This window comes from Strongylocentrotus purpuratus, unplaced genomic scaffold, assembly GCF_000002235.5.
Source record: "Strongylocentrotus purpuratus isolate Spur 01 unplaced genomic scaffold, Spur_5.0 spur5_scaffold_13, whole genome shotgun sequence".
Taxonomy (NCBI): Eukaryota; Metazoa; Echinodermata; class Echinoidea; order Camarodonta; family Strongylocentrotidae; genus Strongylocentrotus; species Strongylocentrotus purpuratus.
In genome coordinates, this window is record NW_022145598.1 from 25597535 (window position 1) to 25624700 (window position 27166).

The 27166-nt window shown below is 38.2% G+C and overlaps 1 protein-coding gene across 4 annotated transcripts; it reads left to right on the top strand.

Moving 5' to 3' along the window:
* The first annotated feature begins 687 nt into the window (after positions 1 to 687).
* LOC583364 (patched domain-containing protein 3) lies at positions 688 to 26731 on the top strand. Of its 4 annotated transcripts, none has more exons than XM_030983244.1 (5): positions 688 to 757; positions 7182 to 8379; positions 8857 to 10527; positions 20919 to 20974; positions 26432 to 26542. In XM_030983244.1, the coding sequence occupies exons 2-4, from the start codon at positions 7386 to 7388 to the stop codon at positions 20924 to 20926; spliced, it is 2673 nt and encodes an 890-aa protein (XP_030839104.1). In that variant the 5' UTR covers positions 688 to 757; positions 7182 to 7385; the 3' UTR covers positions 20927 to 20974; positions 26432 to 26542. The 4 variants fall into 4 exon arrangements, with proteins under 4 accessions (XP_030839104.1, XP_030839103.1, XP_030839101.1 ...); XM_030983243.1 differs by lacking the exon at positions 20919 to 20974 and adding an exon at positions 23409 to 23463 and having other exon boundaries at positions 26432 to 26526; XM_030983241.1 differs by lacking the exon at positions 20919 to 20974 and having other exon boundaries at positions 26432 to 26731.
* The last annotated feature ends 435 nt before the right edge of the window (positions 26732 to 27166 follow it).

Sequence of the window (27166 nt, forward strand, 5' to 3'; positions counted from 1 at the left end):
TTATGACATGATCCATGTACATTTTAAATATTTTTTAGGTTGCATTTAATAGGTGATGAGAGAGGACATGGGAATAGTATAGAGGGTTAACTGTAAAATAAAAGAGAAGGAGTAATCGAGTTAGGGAGGATGAAAGAGAGAAAGCCAGGAGAGAGACAAAGAGAGAAAGAGTGAGTGAGAAAAGGGTAGATATATAGAAGAGAGAGAGAGAGAGAGAGAGAGAGAGAGAGAATTAAGGGGGATCGAGAAGAAAGAAAGAGAGAGAAAGCTAGGGAGCATGGCCGATGGGGGAGATATAGAGAGAGGGAGCTGGGGGAGGGGATGAATCGGCGGTAGTATAGGGGATTTGAGACTGGAATTTATTAGCGGTAATATTAATTGAACTAATATTAGGTATAGCATTCTGCAACTATCTTTCATTATAATTATTGATCTACAATTTGCATATGCAACATATCCATTGCAATTCCTTGTACAATCGACCCGTTTCATAACATGTTATGTTTCATTGCAAGTCTTTTATTGGCCTATATTATCGAATCCAAAGAACAATTATTAACTTATACAAAAGCTTATTCAATTCGAGGCTAAACCTATTGATTGTCATAGTGACGCACGTAATACCGGTACCGTATATGCATATAACTGTCCATGTACTGTGTGTACCGTTAAATAAGTACCGTATAGATCTAGGCCTTGTGCAGTTGAAGTGAAAGGAGGAAATAAGGCGAGGTCAAGACGATGCGGAGATAAGAAGGTAAGTCGTTAAAAACAAATTCTATGAATTTTGCTTAAATTTTACTTTCTAGCCTTGAGTTTATGCCCTACACATTATATTTTGGTATTATCAGTATTATTGTAAGCTTGTATTATACAATCTGTCGTGGATAATTACAGATGTTATCTGCCGGGCTCGAGCTCGACGGTCTACATACCAGCTGCTGCGGCCGCGGCATACACCATGCAGAGTAGTCGACCGTACTTACCGGGCTCAGCTGAGCTCAGTCCCGAGAGCTTTACGGTATTCTCGTTAGACCGAAAGCTTCAGTCTTTGATATTGCCGGTTGTTCCGCTGATCGGGAGCAGTATGGGGAAGGTTGACAAATGTCAGTTTTGTTAAAGAATTCTCCATACCAGACAGTTATTTTTGTCCATATTTTTGTAGTAGGCTAGGTAATGTCTAGATCTAATGATGATAGTGTTGGCATGGTGGGTAGGCAACATCTGGCCAAATAGATACCGGTTGGCATGGACATGGTTGATGTTGGATTATCAAATCTTGTCATGTACATGTTGGGTAGGGACATGTGATTATAGACTACAGTTGATGTAATAATTTCAAGAAGACAAGAATTTAGTTTAGATTCTAGGTAGATCTAGGAATATTTCAGAATCCGAGATGTAAATTAACTTGTGCGATAGACATTGTTAAGCCTTAAAGCCAGGACAAACAATTATGATGGTTAGATCTATTGTCATATTCGATGCATACTTTTTTTTGTAAATCCAAAGGCAAATTAAAGTGACAGCTGCGGACACACAACCCCCCCCCCCCCTCCCCATAATACACCGGCCTACATGTATTTGTACTGTTTGTTGTACAGTGCCCATATGCTCAACAAATGAAAATATAGATCTATGTCTCTATATCAGAGATAGGCCTAGATCTAGGCCTATACAAAAATTGTGAAAAATGTCTAATTATAGCACTTTTATTCATAATCCTCCAAATGATGGAAGGTCACATCAGAAATCCCAATCTGCATGTAAAGCGAATGAGTGGGCAGACATCTTGTTTTTGTGATGACGAAGTGATGGGTAGGGTCTACATGTATACTAGCTACATATTGTACCAGCGTCTAGCCAGGCGCGGATCTACGGGGGGGGGGGGGGGTTTAGGGGGTTTAAAACCCCCCCCCCCCCTTGGGCGCCCCCCCCCCCCCCCAAAAAAAAAAAGAAAAGAAAGAAAAAAGAATGCACGCTGGAGAGAAACCCTTTCAAATGCAAATATTGTGAGAAGATATTCAACTCATCTGGTAACTTAACCAAACACATGATAACTCTGGATATAACTGTGTATTAAGCTGTTACTTGATTTAAAAAGACGTTATCATGCACTACTTTTTATGGTCTCCACGGGGGTCTCCATTGTGTTAATAGATGCCAGGAAAACATCACTTACGGGGTTCAAATAAACACCCCCCAAAAAAAAATTGGCTCGCCGCTTTGCGGCTCGTGGACGATGCTCTGCATCGTCATTATTTTGGTCAACCCCCCCCCCCCCCCCTTAGCAAAAAGCTAGATCCGCCCCTGCTAGCCGTGGATGTACAGTACGAGCTGAAGCCGGCGAGTCTGTCCAGCCACAGGGTATCTGAACTGAATCTTTTGGTCTGCCTGGGGAAAAAACTTTCACTAAAACAGACACTTATGTTGAAACTGAAGCCACCTTTATTTATTCAAACTCGCCCTGTTTGGGTAATCAGATTTGGTTTGGATGGGGGTGTGCCGCTCAATCCTCGAGGGTCATGTAAAAAGCCCATTTTTCACAATTTTGTCTTAACATGTGATTACCCCCCCCCCCCCCCCCCCCCCAACCGGGCTCATACTCGTAGGCTGTCAATTTGGAATTCCTCTCGTGTGTAGTGGAACAAGAACGTACATTTAAATACTGTACATGTATGTGAGCTCATTTGGGCTTTTGGCTTGGAATACCGTAGTCTACGGTATTCCAAGCCAAAAGCCCAAATGAGCTCACATACATGTACATGTACAGTATTTACTGTAAATGTACGTTCTTGTTCATGTATCTACGGCGTAGATACATGTTCCTCATTCTCAATCTCATTCAATTGTTGAATGTGTATTAAACTGTACCAAATAAATCAGGTCACACGCATGTTAAGGGGGGGGGGGACGCTGTTCCCACAACTACACCCATGATCATCCATGTACTTCTCAAACAAACTAGACCTTTTTAGATGCAAACTACAGCAGAACTCGATTTTGAGAAGCATTTCTCATGCTTCGCCAGTCTTAAAGGCCCACTGCACTACTTGTAGCTACTTGCGCCCTCTATATAACAACCAAAGCCTAATCGGTGACCATTGGTCCCCCATGATCCTCTTTTTCTTATGTTAACTGAGAGCTGAGTTGATGAGATAACCACCTGTCCAGTGACCTTGTAGAGCGCTCTAATCCCTTCTGTAAACTATGGCAGATAAGCTTTAAACTGACCTTGTAGGATGACTTCGTGGGGTTCATGAAAAGGAAGTTAATTGTAGTATACACAATCTAGGAAACCAAAGAAACTTACTGGCACTTGTATATGTACTTGTGGTTATAACACCCTGCCTCATTAAATGTAAATACCAGCGTTATTCGTTCATGAATAAACTGAAACCAGCAGTGTACATCTTGAATGGGAGATTGGTACCATGAAAAGTTACTGATTAGTTTATGACTGACTTTTCTTTGAGATTTCATAGTAATTTCAACAAGTAGCCAATTTGTGCGGTCATCGTAAAAGGCCTTGTTTGATTTTTATTTATATTTGTTTCATCTACATCTACATGTAAGTATGTTAGGCCAAACAACAAAAATAATGACTTTTTCAAAAAGAAGGAGGCAGCAAATACTATTTTTTTTAAATAATTTTTTAAAAATATTTTTAAAAATATTTTTTAAATATTTGTTGTCTTCAAAGATGGCCACCATGCTAAATATGGCTGGCCAAGGTACAGATATTGTGCTATTTGACTACAGTGTATTTCTACCTACATGTACACATACATGTACATGTAAATGTACATGTACAGGGTATGACAAAACAAATGATTTGTATCATTTTAGTCCAAAGTCCAAACAGTGAAAAATGTGTTCAGCTTGAATAATTATAGAAGCTATTTATACGATTTTACTATTGTCTTCTTCTGAATAGTAAATAGTTTTTTAAAAAGGAGGCAGGCGGGGACGAGAAACTCATTATTTTTGTATTTTGGCCTTGTACTCTTTCCACGGATAAACCAATCTCTGATTCAAGCTGTTGAAATAGAGAGATTAATAACTCTGGTAGAGAGAACTTATAAAACATTTACTATTAAAGTACAACTTTACTTAAGTTTATACATACTGTAGATGCGATTATTTATCAAACTCAATAACAATTGGACAATTAGGCACAAAACGGAGCTTCTGTCTCGATAGACTATTTAAACATAAAGTGTATTTATACATGATGTTAAAGTGTGACTAGAGAGTGGAGAAGTGTAGAAGATCCCGTCTTTACCGTTGACATTCCAATATATACTCAAGTAAATTATGTACTGTAGCTTTTCCTGTTTAATATCAGACTCGGCCTGGCTACAAATCCAGCTTCACCGGTACATGTTACTGCATTCAGGCTTACAACACTGTAAATTTGGTTACCTGTGAAACATACACTGTAGAGTCTGTTTCTGCAGACTAATAAAGTAGTTCTCCTAGAAAAGGTGACAGCAGGTCCATGGTGAAAGCAAGGAGCTTGGGAATGGCTTCCTTGATCTTGAAGCCCTGTGCTCTCTCCAGGGAGCTGTTTGAGGAGGTAGTATGACTAAACTTGTCATTGAACTGGATGATTTGATGGCTTGTCAAGATGGTTTATGACCACTCAAATTACAAATTAGTCATGAGAGAGTATACTGGCCTGGGGAGCGTTTCACAAAGATCCTAAGTTGAACTTATCTCTAAGTTGGACTAAACAATTATGGAAAGCTGTTAGCGTCTATGAAAATAGTTTGCAAAAGTTATTTTAAAAGGCATAACATGTCGATTCAAATAAACGTACAAGTGTACATGTATACTGAGAAGAAAATGATAATGGTAATAAGTAATTAAGCATTCATCAAAGGCACAGAGGGATATTGAGAGGAATGAAATCTGATGAGCGTGTATTGTTTCTGTATTAAACTACAGTACTTGTAATGAGTCTATACTCTAATCTCTATACATGTACAGTACATGTACATGTACATGTTGATGCCTAAAATAAGCTATATTAAAGGTAAAGACCAGTATTGGAAACGCCCCAATTTCAAAAAATGAAATGGAAGCTCTCATTACCAATCATGTGAAAGAATATGTTTTGACTAATACATGATGAAAAAAAATTTGCCGGGAAACCGCCTACTAATTCATATATTTGGTAAATTTGTTTCACTCATGGACTGTGAGAGATATAGGGCAGTCCCATACACATCTTTCTGTGTATAGTGCTTGTAACTTTACGAAGAATGGGCCAAATTTCTTATCTTTTTGATGATTCCAGAACCTTGCAGATGCTAGATGCTAGATGATCAACCTTTTCTGATCGATTCCGCAACGTTTCTTTCACAATGCAATCGCATGACCATAACTGGTCTTTACCTTTAAAATGTACATGTATAGTGGCCAGATCTATATAAGTTTTGGTATCTATTTGCTGAAAGTTGCATACTCAATGACCCCTCCTACTCTATGTATCCAGATGTTGATGACAACAGAATTGCCTTAGGTCAACCTTATTTTAGTAAGGGAGGGGGGGGGGGGGGGTGATGTAGATTTAAGCCAGGCTGCAATCACCTGTACATGTAGCTAAATTAGGTAAATCTTACCTTGCTCTTGTACAGTATCTTTGCCAGATTGTTAACCTAATTTTGCAGTAACTAAGGTTAAAAAATGGACAAATACTTCTAATTGTTGAGGCTAAGAGAGACCCACCCCTTTGGGTGCAATAGCATTTATAGTACTACCGGTACTTTAAATAGTGGATGTGGAAAAGGCTTGGTGCAGAATAAGTAGGTTAGGGTGAGTGAAAAAGGATGTTGGCACTATTAAACCTCAAATAAATGAATTTACATGGATGAAATTTAACCTTGAACTTGAACTTTGATTTCCTCTTTTAAAGCCCACTGCACTAGTTTGGCCAGGAGGAATTAGACCTCCCTGCATTTTCATGAAAATAAAAAAAAGACCTTATTACTTGATATTCTTTACTCAGTTTTAGCTCTATTACATGTAAGTACCCATTTCATTTGTCTTGAATGTACAATTTTAGCGCAGATAGGTACATTGTAATTGTATATGTTGATAAGCTTGCTTAATCTGAACTATTTTTAAACATTGATTCCTCCTTTGTTACATAACACAAATACGATGGATAAAAGAAGAACAGCAATGGTCCTAGAGAACATTCAAATATAAATATTTACCCTATTATCTACATATTGACATATAAGAATTACTTAAAAGGGATTTTCCCTTCAATTTCCCGGGATGGGGAGGAAGACATATTCTGAGATGGGGAGCGCCTTGCCATGCCCCCCCCCCCCACCCGAGCCAACTATATACCCCTACATGGACGTACAAGGGGTCTGCATGTACATGTACACCGCGATGGCGTTTTCCCCGGGGTGTTTTCGCATAAAGCCTGTCTGCACTAGTTTGGCCAGGGGGGAGGGCGCAAAACAAAATTAATGAAATTTTGAGCAATATCCGATTAAAAATAAGAAAGTTATGAAGTTTAGAAGGCGAGATAAATCAAACGCAAATCGCCAACACTGTAACGTATCTTGCGAGTCCCTTTCCAGTTTTCTGTGTATCTAAAATTTCATTAACTTTCAATTTCTTTGTTTATTGATAACGTAATAGATTTCTTTCCAAACAGGGGATGTATAGAAACATGTATTTGCAATCATTATTAAATAGGAGGGGAGCTTGTGCTTGATTGGTTGCAACTCCAAAAAATCATAACTTTCTTATTTTTAATCAGAATTTGGTCAATCTATCTTTGACCTGTTCCTATCATTTTTCTGCTTCTATTTAAACCAGCTTAATATCAGGGTGGACTTCCCCTTTAAGTGATTTAGCAAAAGCCTCTTGTATTGGCAAATTGTCTAATTTTTCATACAGCAAACGCGATATGATGCTTTCAAATTAATTGTAAGGTGTGCATTTTATAAGATACGTGTAGCTAACTCGGCTGCCAGCTGGCCAGAGTGGTTTTTTAATGAGAACTTTGGCAGAAACCCCATTTCTATGATTACAGGTATGTAATATTGTAGATAAGATTAGTCTAATTGTATTGCTGTGAACCTGCTATTTCTAGATCATTTGTAGGAACAATCGTTGATCTTTAATCTGTTTGTGTTTGTTTTTATTCCATTCAGAAGCAGCCTGGGTCCAATTGATAGCGGCTGTCTCTAAGATGAAAGGAATTCCTGCACCTCCCACTCCACAAACGGAGTTCACCAAGGTGGCCTTCTTACCACCGTATAAAGACATGTGACATTTCATCTTGAGAGCTTACTCGAACGGACACAGGGTTCTGAAGAGCACAGGAAGATGTGTTGCTGAAGAAAACCAAAGAAAAGATGACTTACTTTGACTGCATAGACCGACTCCTGGTGAGCTTTTTCTATCGCTATGGAAAGCTCATTGCTCGGAAACCACTCCCTTTTCTGCTCGTGTCTCTGGTTGCGGCCATTGGACTAAGCATCGGAGTCATCTATATTCAGTTGGAGACGGATACTGTTGATCTGTTTACACCTGACAAAAGCCAAGCAAGGGATGATGGGGACATTATGTATGAGAAATTTCCAGTGCATTACAACGATTATAGTCCTTCACGGGGCAAGGGTATCACAGATCAGGGTGCGAACGCTATTGCAATACCAAAAGATGGCAATAATGTCCTGAGGGAGGATGTCATCAGTGAAATACTGCGCTTTAATCACGGAGTGCTGAACATCACGGTCCAGAACTCTAGTGGGATCGCCAACAATTATTTATCTTTATGTGCAATGTCGCACGGTGCTTGTCTGACGCAGCCTGTCCTGCAAGCGTATTCCTACAATGCAAGTCGTGTCAAAGACATCAACCTTACCCATCCGTTCTACCATCCTTCCAAAACTAGTGCAATCTTTGTTGCCGCTTCTCTAGGAGATGTAGCGGTGGATGAAACCTCGACAATCTTAACAGCTGGTCTCTTCTCCCTGAACTATTATCTGAAGTCCATTCCAGAGTTGGAAACCATGAACAGGGAATGGGAGGAAGAATTTCTGCGCTATGCGAGAGATTTTGAATCGGACGTGATCTCGATGTCTTTCATCGTCTCTCACTCTCTTACAAAGGAGATCACAAGTTTGACAATCACCATCCTACCGTACCTGATCGTTGCTATTGTGCTTCTGTCATGTTTCGCCGTTGCTTCTTGTATGGTGGCTGACTGGGTGCTGAGTAAGACGAGCCTCGCGATGCTAGGGTTAGTCTCCGCTTCCCTGGCGATTGGTGCTTCAACTGGTCTCCTGTGCTTCATCGGTGTTCCCTTTAATATTGTCGCTGCGTCCATGCCATTTCTTATCATAGGTAAGTGAGAGATGTTCCAAGTCGTATCAAATCTTTTGTAGCTAAATCAAGTACATTGTATGTACATTTACATTTGTCCACCTAATTTACCAAATGTTGTCCAATTTCGGGTATCACAAAAATAAACATCAGGATCAAACTATTTATATGACTCCTGTGACTTGTACAATGTACCTAAGAGTGCTGTAAAGAAGAAAATGTGTAAAGACCTGTACAGTGTACTGGGCCGGTATTCAATTCAACACTTGTGTACATGTACGTGTATTATCGTTGTAAGGTTAGTAGTAGTGATGAAAAGATGCTAAACTCATTGACAATGTATTAAATGCATTACGTTGTTCTGTTGTTTTGTAAACTAGATTGGTAAAGTACTTACATACATCTATGCCTGCTCATGAATTGTATGCATACTTGTTGGTAATCTGAATATCATGTTTTTCTATTCTAAAGTCTTTCTTTTCTTATTGTTCTCTCAAGGCATTGGGATTGATGATATGTTCATCATGATTGCTGCCTGGCGGAAAACGAACCCTCGGGATTCGGTGGAAGAGCGCATGGGTCACACCTATTCAGAAGCTGCAGTGTCCATCACCATAACCAGCATTACCGATGCCCTTGCCTTCGGGATAGGGGCCATCTCGCCATTACCGGCTGTCCGAGTCTTTTGCCTTTATACAGGAGTAGCTGTCATCTTCGACTACCTCTTTCAAATCACTTTCTTTGGCGCTTGCATGGTGTACAGTGGCAGGAGGGAAGCAGCCAACAGACACTGCATCACTCTGGTAAAAGTAGTCCCACGCCAAGAAGCCAAGTCCAAGTTCTACAAGCTGTTTTGCGCCGGTGGGTCTTCATCGAAGGATCCCGATAGTTTGAAGAGTTCATGTGAGACGGCCCTGATGACTTTCTTCAGAGATCACTATGGTCCGGTGCTGATGGTTCCTGCGGTGAAGGTCTTTGCCCTTCTCTTGTTCCTAGCATACATTGGCAGTGCAGTCTACGGCTTGTTCCAAGTTACTGAAGGCTTGGAAATGAAAACACTGGCAGGAGATGGCTCTACCACTCATAATTTCTTTGACTATCAAACCAAGTATTTCTCAGACTATGGACCCCCGGTGTCTGTAGCCATACATGACAGATTAGATTACAGTGACCCATCGGTCCAAGAAACTTTAGAAAGGGTAGTCTCTGATTTGGAAAGCAGTGAATACATCCATTCATCAAACTTCACAGAATTTTGGCTGAGAGACTACTTCAGATTCCTGGACATCTTACGCATTCCAGAAGATAGAAGAGCAAATGAATTTATGACAATCCTGGTTGAACAATTCTTAAAAGTTCCCTCTTTTTCAAGATATGCCGAAGACATCATTTTCAGGGATGGCCCAAACGGAACAGAAATTGAAGAATCTCGCTTTATTATTTTAGGAGATAGTTTGAAAACAACATCCCAACAAATGAAAATGATGGCCGATGTGCGAGAGAGGGCTGAAAAGGCAGATTTGAATATGACTGCATTTTCTCCTTTGTTCATCATCTATGAGCAGTTCGTAGTGGTACTTCCCCTGACTCTTCAGAACATATTAATAGCTGTAGGCTGCATGTTTGTCATTGCTCTCCTCCTCATCCCGCATCCGTTCTGTGCCGTCATGGTAACGGCCTGCATCGTCTCCATCCAGATCGGCATTATTGGTTACATGTCCTTGTGGGATGTACGACTCGACGGCATCTCCATGATCAACATCATCCTCTGCATCGGATTCAGCGTTGACTTCTCCGCCCACATCACCTATGCTTTTCTGTCGTCCAACCAAGCCTTGGAAACAATAGACCACCAGCACCACCACCGGAAGCTCTCCGTCGCTGAGCGCAAGGCTGTGATGGCGCTCTACTCCCTAGGGATGCCCATCCTCCAGGGCGCGCTGTCCACCATCCTAGCCAACGTGGTGCTCGTGTTCTCTCCAAGCTACATCTTCAGAACGTTCTTCAAGATCATGTTCATGGTGATGGTCCTTGGTATGGTACACAGCCTCATCTTCCTGCCTGTCCTGCTGTCGACCTTCGGTGGGTGCTTCAAAATGACCTCCAGCACACCGGCCTCGCCTCCTGTATGCAAGATGAGCAAGAAGGCAGATAGCGTCAACCAGGAAGGTAAGAGAGAATTGGTGTTTGTGGCAGATAATTCTGTCCTGCATGTCTATCCTATGCTTGGTGGAAAAGTTTCGAGTGTCTAACCTCATCCCTCTATGAAATTTACATGCATGCATGCATAACTTTTTTTTTCTTATTTCACCATGTCATTTGTTGTGAGCCAGAAGGGTATTGTCCCAAATCAGTTTATGTCAGGGAAAAAATTAATATTTATTTTTCGGGGGCTACTTTTCAAGCTTGCCTGCTTAAAAATGACACTCTAAAATTTGTTTTGCATTGAACTCTATTCAAATTTATGGGGGCTCTTTTCTGATTTTCGGGGGCTCTTTTGGGCTTTTCGGGGGCAAATTTGCCCTGAGCCCCCGTGTATTTTTTCACTGGTTTATGTACAATAAATTCCCTTCTGGCTTTCACCAGATACGTGCATACTCTACATGTACTGTACATGTAGATGTAGATGTGTTTATCCAGTAGTTTCTGTTTTATACTGTTTGCACATTACTGTCATTTTGAAGTACCATTTCTTTTCATATTCTTTGAAATTAGCTTAATAATACAAGTATTAACACTTCCTTTTCAAAATGAGTACTCATATTTAGTATTTTCTTGTCTTTTATTGTGCTGCTTTCATCATAAATTCTATTATTTTCATACCAGAATTATATATTTAGTGTGCATACAATGTGCATACCGTACAAACATACATGTATGTACGGTGTAAGTGATTTTTTTTAATGGGTTATTACCGTTATTTGCATTGAATTTACAGTAGGAGGTACAATGTAATTTACAGTTAATGAAGGTACCAGAGAAACTGATGGCGAATCGAAACCCAAGTATTAATATGAGGATTACATTGCAAATAGAGAGTTAGAAGCAAAGGCAGCATTGGTGATAAACTGAAAACACCTGGAACAGTCTCTCAAATATTGCCCTTGTACGTGTACACTGTAGATTGTGTGAAAATTGCCATTTTAACTGTGTTTCTAGATTATGTAATTGTTTGCTTATTTGTAGTAAATTTTGTTTGGAATTTTTGCAGTGTGTTAAAATTTTAGTTCTCTCTTCAGAAATATAAAGTTCATATCTGTTCAGCATTCTTAAAGTGAAAGCCCCAGTCCCATATAAAGCCGGACCAGCACGGACGAGCACGGACCACTCCGGACCATCCCGGACCATGGTCTGGGGTGATCCGGGATGGTCCGGGATGTTTTGTTAAAAAAAGTGTGATGCTTTAAAAGCTACAGTCCCATATACGTCCCGGACCGTCCCGGACCATCCCGGACCCCATCCGGGGTGATCCAGGATTCGGTCCGTGTTGACACCGTGTTGGCACCGGGGTGGTCCTGGGTGGTCCTGGATGGTCCTGGGCGGTCAATAACTCACTCCCGGACTGCCACGGATCAACACGGACCGCCCCGGCGCCACTACGGATGACCCCGGACCCAGCACGGTGGCTACACGGATCACCCCGGATCAAACTATTGTCCCGGACCGTCCCGGACCACCCCGGCAGTTTTTGACCGTCAAAAACATCTGGGGTCGACTCCCGGACCGCCCAGGACCATCCAGGACCGCCCAGGACCATCCAGGACCACCCTGGTGCCAACACGGTGTCAACACGGACCGAATCCCGGATCACCCCGGATGGGGTCCGGGATGGTCCGGGACGGTCCGGGACGTATATGGGACTGTAGCTTTAACTTTAATTGTTCAGTATTTTCTTTAAAAGACTTACAGGGTGTACATGTATTTGGGTACATGTGTATTTTTTGTTTAAGTATCTTGAATTACAGGCTGTAAAGAGAAGGTTGAGTTCTGGAAAGAGGTGAAAAATAATTTGTGAGCATTATCATTGTGTTATGCAAGTGTGGAAGAACATCAGATAAAAAAAATTCCCTGATAAGCATGATTCTTCATACATGTACATGTAGATGCCTAATATTCTAAATATGGCATGTACACTTGTCAGTACATACATGTACATGTATATCATAACAATCGGGACAGACTTTTATGCTACATGTTCGTGTGGTCCCATGAACATGTTCATGTACTGTACATCTTTCTGTGTACAGTGCTTGTAACTTTACCAAGACTGGGCCAAATTTCTTATCATTTTGATGATTCCAGAACCTTGTACGGTAGTACACACCAATACTTACCGGTATGCTACAATGTACATGTAGATGATCAACCTTCTCTGATCGATTCCACATGTTTTTTTCACAAAGTAATCGCATGACCAGAACTCAACTTTATCTTTAAAATACAAACAATAAAAGTTGGCAGTGTGTAGAAAAGCAGATTTACATACAGTGTAGTACTGTATTAATAGGTTAGATTTTTTTCTTCTCTCGCCAGCATTATATCTTTGTTTGTTCAGCATTTTCTTTAAAAAGACTTATTTTAGTACAGTGTACAGTATATACAGTGTATGTTTTTTTTAAACATTTCTTTATTTACAAGCATCTTTCAATGACAAACAACAAGAGTTGAAAAGTAGGTGTATTTTGGGGGGAAATAGTACTGTCACATACAGATGTACAGTACATACGTGGAGGATAGCTTTGCAAACCTTGAAAAGGCAAAAAATATATAATTACATGTATGAAAAAGAAATATGATGTGTACATGTAATTACACTTTTTCCAACCAACAGTCATCATGCCAGTAGACCGATTTGATACAAATTGTATTCAAGTTGTATGTATTTATGCTTTGTCTTCTTCTTTGTAACGATGGTTACTTGTGAAGACCATCTAGTTTGCTGTGAGCTTTCCCGACATATCAACATGATCGCAATCCCCCTTCCGGCATATATATGCAATATTAATTCTTTGTCTTTGGACACAACAAATATGCCCACTCTACCTGTATGTATATTAGAGTAAGATGAAAGAATCAGTGACAAATGTAGCAGAACAGTTGAGTATCATAATTTACCTACAGGTGAGCATATAAAGGTCAAAGGCATTATCAATTTTGTATAATGCATGAATGCATTGGCTGCACTTCATATCAGTGCTGATGCGTTGCACGTACATATACTGATGCACCGTTCATGTACATGTACAAGTAAATTCGAAAATAGGTATGAAAACTATGAATATATTATATGCACCCCTTTTAATAAGCGCATTACAGTAGCCCCGATATGGGGGAAAACCCCTCTTAGAGCGGTGGCAATATTACTGGTGTTGATGACTTCTTGATCAGTGAGTGATTCATGAAATTCAGGCTTCCTGCGAAAAATAACAGCTTACCGGTATGCATTACAAGGAAAACATTGAGCCTAGCCATTTTCACTGCAGGCATACCAGGGGTGGTGATGTCAGGGGGGGGGGGGTTGCAGGTGGCATTTGGCTCTCCAGCAGCCAAATTGCAAATATGACCCCCCCCCCCCCCCCCCCTGCCAAAAAAAAAAAAAAAAAAAAAATCTTGTGCATACTTGTATGCCTCTTACAATTTCTCATACTGCTGCTAATACACTTTAACACCAAATTTCACAAAAGCTGCATTTTAAGTTTCATTATACATTCCATGACAGACAGGGTAAAAGTTGCTATTTATTAAGTATTTCTTAGAGTAGGTCTGATTCTATTAAAAAAGAGGAGATTTTCAGCTTTAGAATGATATGTTGCTCATTATTTGTGGATGTTCCTACAGTATTATGAAAAGAGAAGAATTGCCAGTCACAAAGATTGTTACTTTATGGAATGAAGGTGATCAAACTTTCATGTCTGTAAAAGCAAGTTCAAATATATGGCAATTTGGCATTGACCCACAGATTGCCAATATTTTCTTTACTTTTCAAACACCTTGTACATACATGTACATGTAGGTCAGTTCCGCTTATCTCTACGTGTGCGGCTGTGCGATAAAGTAAGTCTATTGAACTTGGGATTTATTTGTGAGCGATAATGACTCAAAACAACCTCGGAATCAATTCTTCTTTTTACATCAAAGAACAAGGATCTAGGAGTTTTTTGTATGAAACAAATGATGCCTGTTTGCATTCATTCATAACATGATGTATCCGCTCTTGTTGAGCCTGTTCATGCACATACCGGTATCATACTAAGCTGACAGCTTTGTGCATACAGCCTCAACTTGAGTACGGGATGCGGATAAATCGTTTAATGAACTCATTCGCATGCATTATTTGTACATGTATATTGTACAGTACATAAATGTATAGGGCTCATTTATGCCTAGAATTACATTGTAGGACAATCCTAAAAAGGGAAACTTGATACACTGTATATTGATATACAGATGTTCATATGTAGGTTAAACAAATAAGGTACCGGTACTTATGTAGATTGCCAGAATCTTTGAGTGGTTTTGTCGGAACAGATTTTGTAGTAGAAATTAAATTTTAACTTTGTACATACTGACTAAGTTTTGCTCAATTGAATAAAAATATATAGTTTTGTGTACATGTTCCTATATTTGTAAATACGGGGTAATTTAAAAAAACCTTTTTAATCTGTGCAATGATTTTAACTTAAAAGAGAAAGCAAAGCTTGAAGATTTGCTTTCTGTTCAATTTGATCAAAAATATTATTGATCAATTTGTTAAACCAGTCAGCAGTTTGGTATTTGGTTAAAATACTGTACACCTCGTGAATGTTGTTCCTGAAAGTATTGTCTGCATATCATCATTACTAGATTTGCCTAGAATATTGCCAGCCATAATGCATTTTATTTTATGAATATTTGTAGAGCTACATGAACATGTAAATGATCAGAATTATAGTTGTGGATCATGATCTTAAAGATACATGATGCATATCTTATAGAGGTGCAGTGGTCGAGTGGTAACGTCGCAGGACTGTCGATCACAAGGTCCGTGGTTCAAGTCCCGCCGCGGCACTAATGTCCTTTGGCAAGACATTGATCTACATTTGCCACACTCAACCCAGGTGATGTAATGGGTACCTGGCAGGAATTAATTCCTTGAAATGCTAGAGCGCCATAATGGCAGCACAGCTAAAGCTGACGCTAAAGTGATTGTAATATTACTACCGGTATATAAATTATTATTATTATTATGAACAAAGTTGTATGGAAAGTTATTTTATTTGAACTGTGCTGAAATTCCTCTTGCATGCTACATGTATATCTTATTTCAAAATGTTTTATACACCTGTAATTATGTACACCTACAGCTGTAATGAATTATTTTACTAATTTTTTTTAGCTGATTAAAGGTAATACGAAGTTTTTGTATGGGGTCATGAAATTGCTTCAAATGAACATATTGGAAGCACATTATTACCTATACAAGGCATTTTAGAGGCTAAATAAAAAGTCGTATTTTGCACGCTGCTCCGAATATGAAACCGGAGCGGTGAATATTTGCCATATTTACTCTTCCAGGTTTGCCCCGTAGACCACTGTACTAAATCAGAGGGCAATATTGAGCCATATTCCACTTTGTCTTGTCAGTGCGCTCTATGCGCGGTAACAATCATTGTTACGTCACAATTACACATAGTAACAACCAGGATCAATCCTTGTTATGTCACAATTACATACCTGCCTGAATAACCTAAAATCAGATGGACCGGCAAACAGACGGGAGTAAAAATCAAGCTTGATACCACAGTTGTATACCGGTAGGCCCCTATAAATAACTTGCTAAAAAATGCCTTGTTTAGGTAATAATAATTATATTGACAGGGCTGCTTTCGGGGTACATCAGAAATATTGACCGCGTCTTCGGCTCGGGGCAATATGATCTTAGCTTGGTCAATATTTCTGATATACATGTACCCCTCAAGCCCAGTCAATATAATATAAATATCCAGTGATCATTGTCGCGGTTGAAATCGAGTCTAGAATTATAAAATTGTAAATAATAGACTCTTTATGTTGTATAGCTCCCTCTCAAGGTCAAGAAATTAATAAAGCCATAAAACAATGTTTCTTGACTAAAATCGTCCAATAGGCTATTCCCGTTTAGCAATTAAATATCACGACTACATGTACATGTACATATTCTAGGATTATCATGGTCGCAGCTACTATTACAATGTATATCGCCATAAGCGCTATTTAAATTGTTATATTCAATTTTTATCGAAAGCAGAAGTGTTTTAGGGGCTACATCTTTTAGTGCTTGTGATACATCCATAGGGTCATCCAAATATATCAAAATTGTAAAGAATCACTATCCAGCCAATTTTTTGTTAATTCCCAAAACTTTGTATTACCTTTAATGTATTGCTACTTGTACATTTGTAGATCTACCCGTAGAAGTGTAGATCTGCAATATTCTTGTCATTGAGTGTAAACATGTACTTGCCCTAATTCTTATTATTGTATTGAGTACTTTGTGATGGAAAGAACTTCTTGTTTTTTTTAATTGAATCTATATATGCACTGTATAATCAGCTAGGCTCCACCCTAATTTTCTTTGGAAGGAGGTCCAGATCTAACTTTTTCAGGTCTGTAAAAGACTCTGTACATGAGCCTTTTTTAAATACATTTAATACACAATTTGGGGGGTCTGGGCTTGGATTTCAGACGCCCATCACTCACAGCCCATCAAGTTGGACTTAACAATTATGGAGAGCCCTTAGCATCTATGAAAGTATTTTGTAAAAGTTATTTTAAAATGCATCAAATGTTGATTGAAATCATTAATATTTTCTATTATCAAGGAGATTTCATGTTCTTGATGAGGAATTTATAAAAAGTCTAAAATACTTCAATTTTCACTTTTGAATATATATATTTTATTTCAAGGCTACAAATGGCTCTCCATAATCTTAAGTCCAACTTAGAGTTCAGTTTGACTTAGGATCTTTGTGAACCCCCCCCCCCCCCCCAGTTTACATAAAAGTGCTTGACCATCAAGTACCTGTACATGCAGTTGTCTAAATAATTTGCCATGTACATGAAGGGGTGTCATTACCAAGTACACTGTACATTTATTTGAAATAGAAAGTTAACCATAAAAATACATCTGCTAAAAATATGACACCAAAAGAAATTGAAAGATTCATGCTGATGCTGACAGCTATTACCCCACCAATCTATATACCGGTAATTATGTGCGTGTGATTTTGATGTGCAGGATTTTTTTTCATATGACTCGCATGTTTGTAGTCATAGTCGTTATTTTGGTTTGCCTTTACATGATAGTTTCAAACATTTTCAGATTTTGCATGTTCATGTTGCACTTTTCTTGTCTTTTTGTGTCTTCAAGATGTAGAAAAGATCCTTTTTGTAAGAATATTACACAAGAACTAGATGTGGATATTTATTTAGACATGGATGTTTTGTAGATGGATGTATGCATGATCACTGAACACATTTATAAAGACTGGAGGAGTCATTCAAGGGCTATTTCAATTTTCTCTTCTACATAATATATCCCATATGAACCATGTTCAGATAACATACTTCCTCATTGCAATTTCACACACAAATAGGTATTAAAGTCAAACCTGTCTATAGCGACCGCCCAAGGGAAACACAAAAAGAGGTCTTTGTAGACAGGTGGTCTATGTAGACAAGTTCCTTTAGTACATGTTTCAATGAGAAACCATTTTCAAGGGAAACAAAAAATGTGGTCTTTGTAGACAGATGATCTTTGGAGACAGGCACTCTCTAAAGCAGGTTTGACTGTATTGTACAGTGATGTACAATGCTATTGGAGTTGCCCTAGGTTGATTTTCCAAAAGTCTTTGAGATCGTTTTACCAGTGGTTTTGAGCACTTCACAGGGTTCCCTTGTGTAATTCAATGTAAAGATATTTTACATTTATCTGCAATCGATATTAATAATGCTGTATAAATCGGAAGTGAATAAAATTTTCTTTTTATTTAAACAGTTTTTCTTGCTGTCATACTGTGGTGTAGTCTAGTGTCTATAGTGAATCATTAACTACATGTATAGCACAACTTCCCACCTCATTTTTAACATCCATACTTTATCAATCAGTTCTTTCTTTTGTATCATTTTGGTGTCTTACGTTGACTTTTTTCACCTGTTGTCACCTTTTGTCAAAATATAATATGTATAATTATGATATAATTATGATATATACAGTTGTATATATATAACAATGATAATGATAAAATGATATTTGGGAGATGAATGTAAGGAATCTTACACTTACTGAATTGTGGGATATTAAACAAAGATCGAGGTCAGAGAGGTAGTACAAGTGACATACTGTAGGGAAGGGCTCCATAAGGGGGAACTCTTTTTGGTTGCTTTTTATTCCACTTACCTGTTTTTCCTATTTAAACTGATTCAAAACTGAAAAAGAAGAAAAAAAGACCCTGTCATTTACACTACTGAAAAAAAGGAAAACAAAAACTCAATAGTGTTTGATAATTTTTTTTTGGGGGGGGGTAGGGGGAGGGAGGTGAGATGTCAAGGGGAGTCACTTGACCCAAAAACCAAAATCACTCTTCAATGTTTTGAGAGTGAGTACTTACACTGTAAAAGCTTATGAAATGCCTGCTTGCATTTCATAAAACCACACTCCAGAGGTATGCTTGCCGATTTGGGTTACGTGTTTAAGGATAGTTGCTTTATAGCAACTTTCGACGAAACACCGAAATGTGGACAAAAATCTACCATTTTTCTTGCAGTGTGAATGCAGAGCTTGAGTCTGATTCAAATGATAGCTCCCTGAAAGCTAATCTTGTTTCACAATCAGTTGTGAAAAAAGTATCAGATATTTTGATAAACATGAATTGCCATTACTGGTATACACCTTTAGAGTAGGCCTACCGAAGCTGTGACATCATGAAAATGTATTTTTAGAGTTTCTCAATTTTTTCTACATTTTCCAAAAGACCATGAAAAATATTGTTTGAATGTCGAAAACCAATTGAATATTAGCTGAGGTATGACCATCTTAATAAATAAATGTCCTATGGGAACTCGGTGTTGTCTGGTTCATAACATTAGGAGCAAGAGCACTATAACACTGAGTTCCTGTAGGAGATTTTTCTATTCAGATGGCCATATCTCAGCCAATACATAATCAATATGTTTTTGGCATACGGACATTATTTTTGATGCTCTTTCGAAAAATGAAGAAAAAATTGAGAAATTCACAAAATAGATTTTTGATGACATCACACTTCACCACTAAGTGATCCACACTTCAAAGTTATCATAATAATCCTGTTTGTGTACTGATAGTATAGTTTATACCCTGTCACATAATGTCTCTATATAATATGTTATCTATTTAATATCTTGTGTCAGGTATTACAAAGTTGTGGTATGGGGGCATGAATTTGGTTCAAATGAACATATTGGAAGCATATGCGATCCTACAATATGCAGTGATCGTTGTCGTGGTCGAAATTGACTCTAGTTATGAAGTTGTAAATAATAAACACTTTACATGTATGTTGAATAGCTCCCTCTCAAGGTCAAGATATTAATTCAGCTATAAAACAATGTTTCTTGACTAAAATCGACCGATTAGCTATTGCCGTTCGGTAATTATATACCACAACTACATATTCTGAGATTTTCATGGTCGCAGCTACCATTGTACGGCCGTAGGAGCTATTTGAAATTTATCAAAATTTACCGGGAGCACCGGTAAATCTTTATATTCAATTTTTCTCGAAGACAGAAGTGTTTTAGGGGCTAAAATTTCTAGTGCTTTTAAAACATCTACAGGGGCATCTAAATATATCGAAATTGTAAAGAATCACTATCCACCCATTTTTCAAAATTTACCAAAACTTTGTAATACCTTTAACTGCTTATGCAAGGTTAATCCAAGACACTGTAATGAAGGTTAATCAAGTCATTCTGACAGAATTATGAAACATGATGATGTCGAGATGTGTGACTTCAAAGCAAAACAATATGGAGGGAACCGTTTGATCTGCTATAGAAGAAGTATCGGAAGCCTTTGATGAAGCATTTTGTCAACATTATAGAGATAAGTTAAGATGATTGATGTCATTAGTGTTATTACTCATGAATTGTATTGATACACATATATTCATGTTTAATCAAGAGAGGTGTGGCATTAATGAAGTTCCTTAACCTTAGAACTTCACAAATTCTCAATGTTCCTCTCCCCCTCGCTCTGTCTCTGTCTCTGTCTCTGTCTCTCTCTCTCTCTCTCTCTCTCTGTCTCTCTCTCTCTCAAAAATCTCAGATTATCCTTGCATGTAATTGTCATTTGAAAGGGAAGAGGGAGCTGAGTTAAATGACAAAATAAAACTAGCAGATGTGTTACCTTTCATAACTAATTACCCCATCTCGGTGTTGTATAGTCTTTATATATATTTACATGTATATATATATGCTTATATCCGTTTGGTTCATCTTTCTTCTAATCTAGCACAAATAACAATACTTCATTCTTTTTCCACTGCTGATCCTCTCTTCAGAACTCTAGCTAGCTACCATAGATATATATTTGATATGTTTCACTGCCGCCACAAAGGTAATGTATAATCATTTTTTCTCTCATTAATTCGTCTCTTGTATTAATATCAGTTGTCATATGGAATACATGTTGTTTGGGATGGGGGTCGACTAGTTTGCAAGCACAGACCCTTGTCAGTCGTTGCATGAAACGGTGTCTGCGGCAAAATGAGACTACATTAGGCTCTGTACTTTATAGAGTACCAAAGCTGTGACATCATAAAATTCAATGTTTGGAATTTCTCAATTTTCAATGTTATGAACCAAAGCAATATAACACTGAGTTCCCGTAGTCAATCTTTTTATTCATATATGGTCATATCTAAGCCGATACTTAATCTATTCAATTGGTTTTCGACATTTGGACATTATTTTTGGTGGTCTTTCGGAAAATGAAGAAAAAATTGAGAAATTCCCAAAATAGATTTATTGATGACGTCACACTTCACCACTCTATTAGCTGCTCTGGGTGAGAACACTGCCAGATGTGGGCTCTGCTCAATTGAAGGGGAAGTCCACCCTGATATTAAGTTGATTTTAATAGAAGCAAAACATTGGGAGAACAGGGCAGTGACAGTTTGAGCAAAAACCAATTTTAAATTTTGAGTTATTAATTTTTGAAGGTGCTATCAATCAAACACAGATTGGCAACTCTGAAGTATCTTGGCAGCTCCCCTCCCATTTGACTTTTCCTTTAAAAAAAATTAAACTTCTACGTTTTTCCATAGGAATTTTCAATCGTACAGTCACCTAGATATAATTATTGCAAATATATTTGTATACAACCCCTGTATGAAACAAATATATTCAATAACTAAGGAAATGAAAGTTTGTGAAACTTACTGTATACAGAGCAAATTGGAGAGGAGCTCGCAAGACACGTCAGTGTTTTGAGTTTCACTGATGACATGAACTTTAAAAATTCATAACTTTCCTATTTGTAATCAGATTTTGCTCAAACCTTCACTGATATTATTTTCTCATTGTTCTGCTTTTATCAAGACCAACTTAATATCAGGGTGGACTTCCCCTTTAAGGCTTTAAGAATTGTGGTAAATTTCAAATCAAAGCCTGTGCCAGCAGACTAGGTGCATGATCTGCATGAAAGACGACCTTACTATTTTATTTCTAGATATATTGTGGTGGTTCTTTCCATTTAAAATCTAGATTTGGTTTATATAATATGCATCTCAGTATTTCTGTTTGGTACGGATTGGTTTTAATATATTGAAAGAGCTTTCAATTTATGTTAGGTTTCAAGTGCCCCTCTATTGCTCTCTTTTTTAAAAATCTGTCTCTCTCTCTCTCTCCCTCTCTCTCTCTCTCTCCCTCTTTCTCCCTCCCCCTCTCCCCCTCCCCCTCGAGACTATTTCTCTGACTCTCTCTCTCTCTCTCTCTCCCTCTCCCTCCCCTTCTCTCCCTCCCTCTCTAGACTCTTTCTCTGACTCTCTCTCTCTCTCTTTCTCTTTTTCTCTCTCTTTCTCTTTCTCTCTCTCTTCCTCTATTTACCATGGTTTCTCTTGATCTAATGTAGTCTACATTGCACAGGTGAATTTGGTAGTGAATGTGCAGGCTCAGCAGACCGTCTTTTGACATTTCTAACACAATGTAATTAATCGCTACAGCACTAGAGTCATGCCTACATGTAATTGCGTCACTCACTAGATGTGAAAAGGAGAAAGCATTTAAAGGCCAGCCTATATTCGGAACACCTTACTAAGCCAGTGGCCAACTAAATAGTGTGTTAGTTAGTTGACAAATGAGGTTCAGTGAGGTTTAATGAATATGGATGGGCCCTGGACTTCAAAAAAGTTAGTGAATACCCCGGCCCCCCCACTCAGTGTTATTTAGGGTACGCATATGCTCGTTCCCTCTTTTTGAAAGCACCCCCTATCTGAGGACTGCCAACATTTCCGAACCCCCCTTTCGCGGGCTTTTCGCGGGCTTTTCCTGCCTTGGAGACCCCCCTAAATCATGAAAAATGGTCAATGTACCCCCCTTAATTCGGAATAATTTCTTAGGAGTGCAAAGAGATGAGAGAGAAAAAAAGAAAAAAACACCCCCTTTTTAAAGAAATCTCCGGGTGAAAAGTCAAATACACCCCTTTTTTTACAATTCTCGGGTCGGACTTTGTCGCACGAAAAGTACCCCTTTACCGGACATTTTGGCAACACGCATGCGGTCATTTCGAACCCTGAGTGGGGGGGCCGGGGTGAATACAAAACTGGTTCCTCCAAACTGTTTGCTTTTGATATCAAAATCTTTAAATATCATTCACACTCTGAAGTCTGAAATATTCTCTGCCAAATTTCCTGAGTCTTTTACAACAAAATAACTATGACATTGCCTTTTATTGCCAACGTTTAAAGTGAAAATGGGAACATTTTACTGATCTCCTTCCAAATACTGACATTTGGTTGTTGTTGCTATGTTGTTATTTCTTTGAAATACAGGAGAGCCACTTATCTCGAAAGATCCGGGTATTATATATCTTTAAATTTATGCAAAGTGAGGATTTATAAGGTTTTGATTAGTATATGTTAGAGTAACAATCATGTATCTGTTTTGTAATTTCAATGTCAATATATCTCATAAGTAATTGTCTATTGTGATGATTGATTCAATAATTAGGTGTAAGTCTGTGATACCTTTGGTTCGTCTATAACACTAGCTTTGTTTTGTTTTGTTTTTTTTGTTTCTGAATAATATGAATTATGAATTAGGCCTTAAAAAAAAACAGGTTGTATTGCCTTTTGCGACCGTCCCAAATCTACAGTCGGCTTTTTAAAAAAGTTTTTTTTTAAACCGATTTTTAGAGAAAAAAAATATAAAGCATCATAACTGAGAGATATAAGCCCAAAAAGGGAGATTTAAAAAAAAAAGTTAAATAAAAAGAAGAAGAGATTTCTGACCGACCGACCCATGTTTTGGCACCTAAAGGGCGATACAACATCTTTTTTTTAGGCCTTAGGGATACTGCCTTTCATCTGTTGGGCGCCAGAAGGGCTTTAACTCAAATGACTTTAACACAGAGTTAACACCCTTCTGGCTCCAAACAGACAATTTTTAATGTTACTAGTTGTCCAGAATCAATGTATGTGTTTGGATATTTGTCCCAGTGAATTCATTTGTAACTTTAACAAGCATATTTTATGGTTGTATGTGATTTGAATTATCATATTTTGTCCACGTATGCTCCATGAAACTTGTGTAGGAAACTGTATGTATGGTTCCATATCACATTGATGTCCTTTAAAAAAAAAATACTGCCAACAAAATCTTAAAGTTATTTCATCATCTCTCCCTTTTGTTCATATGCCTCGCTACTCTTTGACAATTAAAATTTCTTGACTAAACATGATTTTGATGAACCATCGAAATTAAACAATAAGCCTGGCTAAAATAATCTCTCATATCAGTGCTCTTATCCTGCATTATTATCTTATACTTGTTTATTCCCCTAGGCTATAAAGTTAACCCATTGCTTACTAAAACCAGGTGGTCCCTGTGTTAAGCCTATGGGGATGAGAGAATTCAGAAGTCAAAGGGGTAAAACCACCCAAACCTTGTATGATCACAAACATGGACATGTATTTTGAAAATATCTGAAACTAGGGTCGAGGAAATTGCATGTAATTGATATACGTGAGAAAGGATTGATTGAACAGAACTACAAACTTTAAGGTGAAGGAACTATATTCAAAGCAAGCTGGTAGTACAGAACATGCTCCAGCAACAATTGATCTTTGAACAGTACATTACACATACATGTACATAATACTGATTTCTAACCAATTTGTAGTCTACTTTGTAATTTCATCCTTTCAGTGTTAGGTTGGGTTTTTTGGGTGTTAGTTTTTGTATTTTGTGTAGGATCATCTACCTTTTAAGTTTCTGTAACTTTTAGATGATCCAACCATTTCGTAATTTCCTTTAGTGTACCCAGGGACATGCTACGTGTAGACATGTCCCTGGTGTACCAGTATTTTATTGACTCATCCATATTTGTAAAAAATCTTTTAATGTATTCTTTGACTTTGCATGTTTTTGTTTTATTGAAGCGGTGAATAAATTCAATTCAATTAACAACATTTAAAAAAGACCCATCCCCCCCCCCCCCAAAAAAAAAAAAAAAAAAAAAATCCATCTTGCATGGAATCCACACTAAACGTTTTCCTTAGTTCTATTACTAACCCAGAACCCAGTTACATTCTCTTATCGTCTTACTCTAATCCTACAACGTTTAACTTCAGCGATGACAAAAACACATTTTGGATTACCAGGAATTCCTAAGTACAAAGATGCCCTTTAGAAATCACATGCATGTATGCGCAAATAGGTGAATCTATGAGAGGGGGCTAACCCCCCCCCCCCCCCTCCCCCCGCCTCATGAAAAAAGGAGTAAAAAAATTGGAAACTCCTTATCCAATCCCCATGCCTCCTTTACTGAATCATTTCAAAGCCTATTATTTCTCATTTTGTACATGTGCAGATTTTATTTATCTTCTAATACTGTTTTCACACTGGCAATATTTTGCTTAACCCCGTACTATAGGTGGGGTTAAGGGGGGTCTTAGCCCCACCTATAGTACAGGGTTAAGCCTATTCCACTTTCTGTTCAGACTGGTTTTTACCAAAGTGGGCTAAAGTTGGCTAACCCCACCTATAGTACGGGGTTAACTAACCCTGCAAAATAGCAGGGCTAACTCCGCAATTGTGGTGCTAACTCCTGCTAACCCCGCAATTGCGGTGCTAAGCAAATGAATGAGAACAGAAACGAAAAATAGTCCGGTACTACGCAATGGAGCGTATCGCAGCTGGCCAGATGCGAGGTATGTCCAATCATAACATACACGATATCCGGGGTTAACGAAATGCAGTGAGAACAGCGGGAATTTTCTTATTCCGGAATAGGCGCTAGTACGGGACTAAAAACAGCGAGTGTGAAAAGCCAAAAAAATAGTCCGGGGTTAAGGATAGTACGGGGCTAAGCAAAGTACGGGGTTAAGCAAAACCAGTGTGAAAAGAGTATAAGAAACCAGGGGATCAAAATGACCATTACCCCCCCCCCCCCTTCCATGAAATATATAAGGGTGGGAGTAAAAATTAGAAATGACTGGAAATTCTTCATCTAACCCCTAACCCCTAACCCCCTCAATTGAGTTAATTCCAACATCTTATTTATCTAACTTGTATTATTTTATTTCATTAAAAACTTATTTAAATATTTGATTGTTTGTAATTACTTCGTACAGATAAGTGCTGTTTGATACTATATGTACTTTTTTCTGTATTACTTATTACTTCTGTCCTGAAATGTAAAATGTAGAATAGTATGTTTATTTCATTAAAGAGAAAATAATACTTTTATTAATTAGTAAAATATTGTGAATTGGCTTTGGGATTCAAAAGAAAATAATTTTATTATAATTTATAACTGATTTTTTTCCCTATCTTGGGGCATTTTTCTTGACAGGTATTCAGCAAGTCTACAGTATCAGTACACACGTGACCAGGGAGGAATCCTCAATGTCAAAGTTTACAAGTACAACAGACATCGCCATGGTAATGGGTAATTAATTCATGTGAGGAGAGGAGTTGGATACAAACATTCTTGGCTATTAGCTGTGGAGGTGCACTGTACTTTGTTACCACGCAATAGATGGAGTGGTTGATTATTGACATATCTTTGGCGTAAGGAGACATTTATAATTGGGTGCAGAAATAAGCAAGAGAGACAGACACACAGAGAAAAGAGAAAGAGAGAGAGTCTGGGGGGGGGGGATAAAAATATGCGAGGGAGAGAGAGAGAGAGAGATTGTGTAGAGAGAGATCAGGAAAAGTTGGTAGAGACAATTATTAAGCAAGAGTCGAAGGTGTAGCATAGAGAGAAAAGGAGAGCAAGAGAAAGAGAGAGAGAGAGAAATACAGGGAGTCATCGAGGTATACTACACATATGTATAATAAATAATTCATGAAATGGCGCTGTCGTACATATTTTAGCATCAGATTGCTATCAGTGGTATCATAATTGTTGATCTGATATTGTAACCGTTTCAGACAGCCAGCTCCCTTTATCTGAGTCCTTGCATAATTATGCAGGGATTCCAGCTCTCGTGGAAATTGGGGAAAACCTGGCAACTGAGTAGTTGTTTTTCAGTCCAGGAAAAGTCAGGAAATTTGGAGTAAAATCAGTGTAAATCAAGCTAAA